At 35.3% G+C, this 11,231-nt stretch overlaps 1 protein-coding gene across 1 annotated transcript in view; it reads right to left on the reverse strand.

Annotated features, from left to right (window-relative positions):
* The window catches only part of galnt9 (polypeptide N-acetylgalactosaminyltransferase 9), a 186,438-nt gene extending 182,306 nt beyond the window's left edge, over window positions 1–4,132 (reverse strand). The window contains exon 1 of the mRNA XM_056457466.1: window positions 3,327–4,132. Within this exon, the coding sequence (XP_056313441.1) occupies window positions 3,327–3,567 (241 nt within the window). The 5' untranslated portion in view covers window positions 3,568–4,132. The remainder of the gene's footprint in view (window positions 1–3,326) is intronic.
* Between the last annotated feature and the right edge of the window lie 7,099 nt (window positions 4,133–11,231).

An 11,231-nucleotide genomic window follows, 5' to 3' on the forward strand; every position in this document is an offset into this window, starting at 1 on the left:
GAAGATTTTCAAGGAACATGCATTTTATAAACAACCAAACAATTACTGCTCTTAAAATTCACAGTGTCCTATTTAGACCATGGTATAATCCTCATTATCAAGACAATTAACAAATGAAAAATGGACAAATTATTTCAAATCACCATTGGAAGTGAAAATGGCAGCAGAAATGTGAAAAGCTCATGAGAAAACCAATTCCAGGATCAAATATCACATATTTACTTGGAATTTCATGATTTATTGGGAAAATAAATGCAATTAATTAATTACTAAGCAAGCCAAACTGCTTGGACACCACGAATAATACACCAAACGTCTAAAATTTACACTCAACAACAGATAATTTACAGTAAAAAACGTGGTGTTTTACAAACAGAAGATTTTCAAGGAACTTGCACATCATCAACAACCAAACAAGCACTGATTTTTTGTAAAATTCATAGTGTCCTATTTAGACCTTGGCATAATCCTCTGAGTCTCATTGTCAAGACAATAAACACCTGAAAAATGGAAAAAATACTTCAAATCACCATTGGAGGGAAAAACGGCAACAGAAATGCAGAAAAGCTCAGGGGAAAACCAATTCCAGACTCAATATCATGTACAATCAGCAGGGGCCTCGCACCATCGCACAAGTTTTATGCGCATCAGATAAATATGTGTCGAAATAAAATGTATAACGGCCCGAACATCAAGGAGATTTGTGACAGACTGGTGAATTGTACAGAATGGAAAAGCCTCGGGGGGAAATATGTGGTGGCACTTGTGCAGAATGAAAGCCCTCTCAATCAGTAGGGCACATTAGAGGGCTTTTTTTGTGAAGCAGCGCCTCTTGGCTTTCCTCCAAATGCAAGAAGGATAATTCAAACTGACAGAGTGACCCCCTTCATACACAAATGCTGCTGGTCTTATGGAATAACAATCAGATCAAACAGATGCACGAAGGAAAGCAAACAGGGAGAGAAATGTCTTTTATCAGATGTTTGAAGGAAAGGACAGCGCAGCACCTGAACTATGACCTTCATACGTTCGGAGAAAATGATATATAGGAAATGGGTGCAGGTTTCCTAAGGAATAGCTAAAGAGAATGCACCAGCATGGTTGTGGCAAGAACAGATATGAGTTAAATCAAAGCAAGCTTTTTATTTATCGTTGTCTATGTATTTGTCGTTTTTAATCACGTTTATCATTGTATTTTTGCAATGATATTGGAGGGAGAAATGTGGAATTATATGGAAAGTGTAAATTGTTCTAAAAGTATACTCAAATTAGTCAAAATACATGCACTTGGAGGGAAATAAAATATGCTGAATTTTACAAGTGACAGAGCATACAATTATGTGGAAATCAGTAGATTTTATGTGAGCATGCAGCATTTTTCCTTATCATGATAAAGTTGTTTTTTTATTTAGATTCACTGTTTAAAAAATGAACATTTAAATAAACAGTATAAATAAAACAAATTAAAAGTGATTAAAACTGTTATTTGCATAGAATTATTTTAAATATTTACCCTGTATTTGGTAAATTGATGTATTATATTATATTATATTATATTATATTATATTATATTATATTATATTATATTATATTATATTATATTATATTATATATATCATATATATATATATATATATATATATATATATATATATATATATATATATATATATATAATTTTCTTTTTGGCTTAGTCCCTATATTAATCTGGGGTCGCCACAGCGGAATGAACCGCCAACTTATCCAGCACATGTTTTACATAGCAGATGCCCTTCCAGCCGCAACCCATGTCTGTGAAACACCCATGCACACTCACTCACACATAGGGACAATTTAGCCTTTCCAATTCACCTGTACTGCATGTATTATAACTGTGGGGGAAACCGGAGCACCCGGAGGAAACCCAACCGAGCGCAGGGAGAACATGCAAACTCCACACAGAAACGGCAACTGGCGCAGCTAAGACTGGAACCAGCGACCTTCTTGCTGTGAGGCGACAGCACTACCTACTGCACCACCTTATATTTATATTATATTATATTATATTATATTATATTATATTATAACAATGTATACAATAAAACAATAAATGCAAATGATTTTACAAGCCATCTCTCTTATCTACAGTGCTCAGCATAATTGAGTACACCTTATTTTGATGGGTGTCCAAAATGACAACCTACAAAATTTCAACAATTTTTCCATTTTTTGCTTCTTTTGATTTTTCCTCTTTTTTAAATTTTGTATTTAATATTTTTCGTTAACATCTAAATTTGGGTGTACTAGTTTTTGGACCATTATTGTAAGTTATTTTGTTAGATAAGCTCTAGATTTTGCTTCAGTACTGACTAATCTAATGTATATGCACAAATATGCTATTGTATAGCTTCCGATTAAAAATATGAATTTAAAAGAGAGATTTGTGAGGGGTGTTATTTTATATGCTGAGCACTGCATATAAATTATATTATATAACACTACATGTATATAAAACAATAAATGCAATTTGTTTTACAAACCATTCCTCTTCCCTATGAAGATGAAAAAAGAAAACAAACAAACGAAAGTATCACAAGAGCCTATGAAAAAAATAAGACTTTAAGAACTGCTTGCTAAAAGGGTCTTTGAACTAAAAGTGGCTTTTGATCCTCGCTATGAAAGCTCACTTTTGCCTTTAGTAACCCTTTATTTTTCTAAGTGTATATCAGAAGACACTATTCTACCTCATACGAAAAGGTCAGTTTGTTATTGCAGATTTAGACAAGCATGGAAAATTTCAACATTTTAATTTGAATAAATTAAAGTGTCACTAAAGTATATGATTAATTATTTGGGGTCTTTACTGTTGGCATTGCTGTCACAGCATAGCAATTAAGTAACTAAACTAATTTTATAGATTGTATTACTGTTACACCAAGGGATTGCATCCTTACTATCACACGCTTCTTCCCCTAATAGCACTTTACTGTTTATCATCAGTAACACTTAGAAACACTGTAAAATCATATAACACAAAGTATCATTGCATTAATTTAATCATTATTACTATTCTGAAACTTAGACTCGCATATTTTGAAAAGTCAAATGAGGATAAAGTGCAAATAATCTCGTCTTGCTCTTCTTGAATAATGTATTGCATCATTTAAATATGTCTACACTAATTACCACATCATAATCTCTCGTTTGGAGTATCGGGATGACAATCGACAGCGAACTCCACGGCAAAATCTGAAGTGCAAATCAATTAAATCGCACCAACGGATCTATCCAGCCTCATATAACGCGCTTGCGAATCTGAAAGTCAAATAAGATTAAAAGCCACTTACCATTTAACTGATTATAGACCACATCTTCCAGTCGCTCGAGTCTCTTGAGAATGGACTGCCTGTCCATGGAGTTCGTAACTTTGGCATTCCTGCCTCGCAGCCTCTGGTCCGACAGTCTCCCGATCTGCACGAGCTCCTCCGAGCGGTCCTGGATCCTGCAGTAGACCGAGAACAGGATGATCCCGACGAACACCAGAATGTTGACCGTCAGCAGAGTTTTGATCTTGCGTGCCACAGCCATTAAAGCCCGAGAGCGACACTGTCAGTCCCCCCTAATATTGATCCATACGATCCGCTGTGGTGGGAGCTGTTCTTTCAGCACCACACACGAGCCGCGCGCGCCGCAGTTTCTCAAGCCGAACAGCTGATCAACGCGCGCCTATGATGATGATAATGATGATGATGCAAGTGTATAAATGCAAGTAAAACACGCAGTAGAGGCAGCGATCAAATCCCACCGCCTCCGGCTCCTGCGTTGACCCCCATTACAAACATCCAGAATGTGTCAGAGCAGCCTACGGATTAAAAGCACGCGTTTAATCACGCTGTGCACTCATGATGCATGGCTCATTTTAAATGTCAGTGCATGTCAAACAGCAACGATCCTCCGTGTGCAGCATCCTTTCACGCGACTCCGTCTATCTGGTAAAGCGAAGACGCATCGCGCATCGAAATAAAAGGCGATTTCAATAGCCGGCGCAGATGCACAATCCTTATGCAACGAAGCCAAGTATAAAAGATGCTGTCAAGCGACGCTTTGCATGGCAGTGTTCTTCTCTCGCGCTCCCGCATGATCCCTCCCTCACATCCCGCTTTTCACGCGCTGCTCAGCGCTCTGGTGACGTCGGCAAACTCATGCATATTCATCAGACTGTTTGAGGGGATGAAACGCTGGAATATGATAGACGAGGAGGATAGCTGTTGGATTAAATACTAATGTTTCTGTGGAAATTGGCCAATTGAATTACAAGCCAAAGAGTTGGTTGAGGAATGGGCCATAGTGTATAATGTTTTTGCACTACTTAGTTTGTCCACAATGTGTCAACACTAATCTAGCAGTTATTTCGGAAAAGAAATGAAGGATAAGGAACTATTAAAGACAGCAAAAACAGTAGATGAAAATGTTGGCAAGTGTTTGTGTGAGAGATTAAATGCATCACAAACTCTAATCAGTATAGAAAAGACATTTTAGTGACTCCTAATTCATTCATTCATTTTCTTTTCAGCTTAGTCCCTTTATTAATCTGGGGTCGCCACAGCGGAATGAACCACCAACTTATCCAGCATGTTTTATGCGGCGGCTGCCCTACCAACTGCAACACAACACTGGGAAACACCCATACAATTTAGCTTATTCAATTCACCTATACCGCATGTCTTTGGACTGTGGGGAAACCCATGCCAACACAGACAAACTCCACAGAGAAATGCCAACTGACCCAGCCGGGGCTCGAACCAGCAATCTTCTTGCTGTGAGGTGATCATGCTACCCACTGCGCCACGGTGAAGCCTTCAAAACTATATTATTATGTATATATTTATATTTTAAAATGCTTTCAATAAGTTACAGCATTCTGTATTAATAACTATCGTGAATGATAAAGTGTAACAAATATTGTAATACTGTATATTATTTTGCCCTACAATTAATCACAATCACATAATAATAACACCAGAAGACAAAAACAAAACATAAATTACACAACATCCAAAAAAACACACACAAAAAAAATAATAAAAATTAACAAAAGGGGTAGTATACATAGATAAATATAGTGCAAATAAAATATACAGATCAGTGAATCAAATCACCACATAAATAATAACATCCTCAGGAAAAACAAGTATCTTTCTAAATATTAAAACAATTATACTCTATAAGTTTTATAATTTAAAATTCTTTTAAGTTACCCCATAGGGCGGTGCGGTGGCGCAGAGGTTAGCGCTGTTGCCTCACAGCAAGAAGGTTGCTGGTTCAAGCCTTGGCTGTGTCAGCTGGCATTTCTGTGTGGATGTTCTCCCCGTGTTCGTGTGGTTTCCTCCGGGTGCTCCGGTTTCCCCCACAGTCCAAAGACATGCGGTACAGGTGAATTGGGTAAGCTAAATTGGCCTTATGCATGTGTGTGAATAAGTGTATATGGGGGTTTCCCAGGAATGGGTTGCAGCTGGAAGTGCATCCGCTGCATGCTAAATATGCTGGAGAAGTTGGTGGTTCATTCTGCTGTGGTGACCCCTGATTAATAAATGGACTAAGCTGAAAAGAAAATTAATGAATGTAGTTACAGCATATTTTGGTAATAACTATCGTAAATGATAAAGTGTAACAAATACTGTAATAATGTATATATTTTGCTACAGTAAATTATTGTGTGATATAATATACCAATACTAAGATAGCTGTTGAAGACTACAGTATTGTGTAATTCGTTTATATTAATGTATTAGCAGAGCAACTACATAATTAACACAACAAATTAATTCAAGTACATTTACTCATTTAGCAGATGCTTTTATCCAAAGTGACTTACAAGCAAGTATAAAAAGCACATCAAATCATTAGATAATAGAAGTATATAAATGCTCAGACAAGACCAAGTTATTTCCTAATTAGGGTTGTGGCTGGAAGGGCATCCGCTGCTTAAAACATATGCCAGAATAGTTGGTGGTTCATTTGGCTGTAGCGACCCCTGATAAATAAGAGACTAAGCCAAAGGAAAATGAATGAATGAAGACCGAGTTATTTTATTTATAGTGTGTGTGTGTGTCCTACAGGTGATTTTCACCTGTGTGAAGCACACTCAGAAGTGCACATTTGTTTCAAGAAAGTGTCTGGTGCATAGGGAGATATTATGTCAAGTACATGTGGATGCATGAATAGATAGATGGATGGATGGATGGATGGAATGGAGGGAAGGAGGGATGGATGGCATATTACTTCCAAAACATTCATACTATATTTTTTAAGAATGCCTTGAGCCAAGAATCAAATTCAGGTCACCATGACTGTTGTGTCAATGCACTTATCCACTACTACTCTATTGGCATGCATACTGTTCTAACGAAGATATTTGCACCACCCGCACTGCACAATGAAATTCAAGTTCACATAAAAAGTATATACTCTGAGCTTAACGACCACAGACACTGAGAGCCACATTTTAATGATCTAAGCACATGGCCAGCCTATAAGTGCACAAAAGAGGATACATACATTTGCTATTTAAACAGCATGGTGCCGGACGAAAAAATGACAACTGCATTGGGCGGAAACAAGCAAAAAACACACTTGCCGCATTGCACCGGGTGTATGATAGGGCCCTGAGGGGGACATGTGAACTCAAATAACTCAAATAACTAGATGTGGCTAAAACTGTGACCAAACATTATTTATGTATTCCTACTGAAGACAAAGTGAAAATTTGCATAACATACTGTGAATGTGACCACACCTTTAAGGCAGTTTGCCATCCTTTTGAGGCTAGGGATATTCAGGCCTCACATGCATAAAAGCAATTCATGTTTCACGGTAAGTGAATGATGACAGAGTATTGACTTTGGGCTCATGTCATATATATATATATATATATATATATATATATATATATATATGAAATGAGTACACTCATTGACACGCTCACATCAAACACGTGGAGAGGAAGCAATGGGCAATTGTAGCACCATGCTGAGTTGAATGCCTGCCATGGGAACTGCCTGACCAGTGATTCAATCTAAATAATGAATCCGGTAAGTTGCAGCTGAACAGATGGAGAGAGAGAGAGAGAGAGAGAGAGAGAGAGTGAGAGAGAGAGTGAGAGAGAGAGAGAGAGAAAGAGAGAGAGAGAGAGAGAGAGAGAGAGAGAGAGAGAGAGAGAGAGAGAGAGAAAGAAAGAGAGAGAGAACAGAGAAGGGAAGAGGATGGCAATGTCAGCTATAGCATGCAAACAGTATGCATACTATTTTTGCATTACACGATACTGCACAATATGCATTTTTTATATATTCATAGACTACCTGTTTAACAGTGTGCAGTATTCCACGAAAGCAAGCCACGCAATACTGTACACCCAACACAATATATATATATATATATATATATATATATATATATATATATATATATATATATATATATATACACACATATATACACATATATACACATTTATACATACACCTTGACTTTCCAAGTGTAAGTGTTCCATGTGTAAAAAGGGAACCGTGATATTTATTCAGTTGTTATGTAATTAGACTGAAAAATCTGATGTATATTTTGATATAAAAGAAAACATTCAGAATCATATTTTACCACAACTTTCAAAAGATACTGATTAAAATGTGATTCAGTGTCATTCGAGAGAGAGAGATATACTATTAATTTGTATACTTTTTTACAATTTTACCATTTTCGAATCCGTTATATAATACAATTTAGCAATATGACATATTAGTTTATATACAGTGGGTACGGAAAGTATTCAGACCCCTTTAATTTGTTCTCTTTGTTATATTGCAGCCATTTGCTAAAATCATATAAGTTAAAAATGTTTTTCACACAGCATTTTGCATTTTGACAGAAAAACACAGAATTGTTGACATTCAATCAAAGAAAAAATGAATACGGCCAAGTACAGGGACATCCTGGATAAAAACTTTCACCAGAATGCTCAGGCTCAGACCTCAGACTGGGCCGAAGGTTTACCTTCCAACAAGACAATGACCCTAAGCACACAGCTAAAATAATGAAGGAGTGGCTTTACAGCAACTGACTGTTCTTGAATGGCCCAGCCAGAGCCCTGACCTAAACCCTTTTGAGCATCTCTAGAGAGACCTAAAAATGACTGTCCACCAAAGGTTACCATCCAACCTGACAGAACTGGAGAAGATCTGCAAGAAGGAATGGCAGAGGATCCCCAAATCCAGGTGTGGAAAACATGTTGCACCTTTCCCGAAAATGGCCCAGCCAGAGCCCTGATTTAAACCCAATTGAGCATCACTGGAGAGATCTAAAAGTGTCTGTCCACCAACGTTTACCATCCACCCTGACTGAAAATCTGCAAGGAAGAATGGCAGAGAACCCACAAAATCCAGGTTTGAAAAACTTTCCCAAAAAGACTCATGGCTGTATTAGATCAAATGGTGCTTCTATTAAACACTGAGCAAAGGGTCTGAATATTTAGGAGCGTGTGATACGTGCAAAAATGTCAACAATTCTGTGTTTTTCTGTCAATATGGAGCGCTGTGTGTATATTAATGAGGAAAAAATTAACTTAAAGGATTTTAGCAAATGGCTGCAATATAACAAAGAGTGAAAAATTTAAGGAGGTCTAAATACTTTGTACTTTTTTGTACATGCTTTCTTTGAAATTTATAAAAACATAAGTTTAAATTAAATTAAATGCCAAAATGGGCAAATACTTAGCAAACTGCACAGAATATGACTTTTTAAAGTAACACTATGCAGTTTTCTGCGCATAACTTGCAGCACGCAGAATGCTAATATTTCATTCTGAGCATTGCCAATGTGTGTGTGACAGAGAATGCTTTCACCTGATTAGACACGGTAAAGTGGGTCACCAAATTCATTTTCATTTCCACAGATGTATTATAGCATTTGCATTTATCCTGGTTAATTGTATTCAACGCATGCAGTGAGATTTACCATATTTTATTTACAAAGCTGCAAGGGCAGGAACTGTGGACTGTGAACAGACCAATTTGACCATTCTGTATGTATATATATATATATATATATATATATATATATATATATATATATATATATATATATATATATATATATATATATATATATATATATATATATATATATATATATAATCCAAACAAGGTTAGACAAAGAGGTCTCCACCATTTTGATCCAAATAATTTAATAATAATAAATAATAAATAATATTTGTATGTTTAAATTGTATTTGTATGTTTATTTGGTTGCTTATTATTTTTATTTTTTAATTATTATTATTATTATTATTATTATTATTAATAATTTATTTACTTAAAGAGACTGTTGTCAAAGTCAGATTTTTTTCAGCCAATTTGGTTTGGATTAAAAGCTGCAAAAGCTCACCCAAATTGTATGATGAGCAAACCTTGCCTGAAGGTCTTAGAGTTTAATCGTTTCAAAGCAACCTGCGCAGCCCCGCTTACACGGTGTATTTAATAAATAAATAAATAATTTAAAGAATAAAGAAAAAAAAACAAAAATAAAGAAAAATAAATAAAGAAAACGGATGCCTGTACTGCCTGACTTCAAAAGTCAAACAAAAACAATGGTTGCCATGATGAAAAAAAAGCACGTGTGTAGATTCACCTATTTTCCCCTCTCAATATTTCCATTATGACTACAATAGGGTTTTACTAATAAATAAAAATGGGATATGTTCATCTAATCCTGGTGATGAAATTGAAATGCAAGGTTACACAAAGTCTAACCCACATGTATTTTAAATTAAAGCTCTTGAAATAGAAGTGGACAGAGATAAAAAAAAATAATAATAATAATAATAAGCTCGATTTTGAGGTTAGAGACTTACAACAAAGGCTAGTTCCACACTCTCTATCCCGGACAAGCTCTTAATTGTTAATTACCTTAAATTTAGGGATTGTAGAAAATTGTATTAAGATTATTGGAGTTTTCACTCTTGTGTCTTTAAAAAAATAAAGAAATCATTTAAGAATAAATAAAGAAAAACTCAGCAGAATTTACCCTATATTTAAGGATGCACACGCTGCCTGACTTCAAAAGTCAAACTAAAACAATGGTTGCCATGATGAAAAAAAAAGCACTTGTGTAGATTCACCAATTTCCCCCTTTCTTTTTTCCCCATTATGGCTACAATAGGCTTTTCCTAACAAATAAAGTTGGAATATATTCATCTAATCCTGATGATAAAATTGAAATGCGAAATTACACAAAGTCTAACCCAAATCTATTTCAAAAGTCATATAATTCACAAAAAGTCTATGGAAAAATTTAACATTTGAGTAGAATCTGATGCCTCCGTCATAATCAGAAAGCTAATTATTTTTCACTTTACTTCAATTAAATGTACAAGAATTTAATAATTTCCATGCATTGGTTGCCTTTTTATTAGCAATGTGTGAAAGATCTTGTTAAAAACTTTTAAAAGGGGGATTAATTGAAACTATATTGAGATATACAACAACATATATTGAATCTATAGCCCTAAACATGCTTTTAAATCAAACTATCATAACAGTGTAATTTGAATGATCTGTAAACATGACATTGGTGAACTCAAAGCTTGCGCAAACATATCCAACAGGTGCTTTCTTAATCCATGTTTTCTCAACGTTTATATTGTTATTGTAGTAGTGACAGCGTGCTGTGCAAATAATATTTGATTAAAAGCTGCATGCTGTAAGTATTTTGTGACACTGAAGCACTCTCAGTCTACTGTGTATTAGATACAAGTTATAGTTCATGTATTGCCCATCGATTTTGCTAAAACATGAATTTCTGGTCTTTACATTTAATTTATGTTTTTAAATAATTTTATTAGCATTTCCATGTGCAAACCTGGTTTTTCTACATCTTAACTTATAAATCTGAGCTACAGAAAAAAAAAAGATACAGACCCATTTTCTTCAAATGTTGCTTAATAATGCCAATGGCCACTTCTCATGTCTGTCAACTGGTTTTAGAAATATTTTACAGATATTTTTTGGGCTTGTCGCTACATTTTGCAACACCATTAGATTCTCAAATTTTTGGGGAAAAAAAACTCAGCTCTACCTTTCCTTACCTTAACAAATACAGAATTTTCTTTACTTGAAAAACACTGTACAGCATATATGTAAATAGTAATGGTTTATGAATTTGTCTGATCTCTTCTCATTATGTCTATTGTATATTATGTCTAT

The sequence above is a fragment of the Danio aesculapii genome, chromosome 5 (genome assembly GCF_903798145.1).
Source record: "Danio aesculapii chromosome 5, fDanAes4.1, whole genome shotgun sequence".
Classification (NCBI taxonomy): domain Eukaryota; kingdom Metazoa; phylum Chordata; class Actinopteri; order Cypriniformes; family Danionidae; genus Danio; species Danio aesculapii.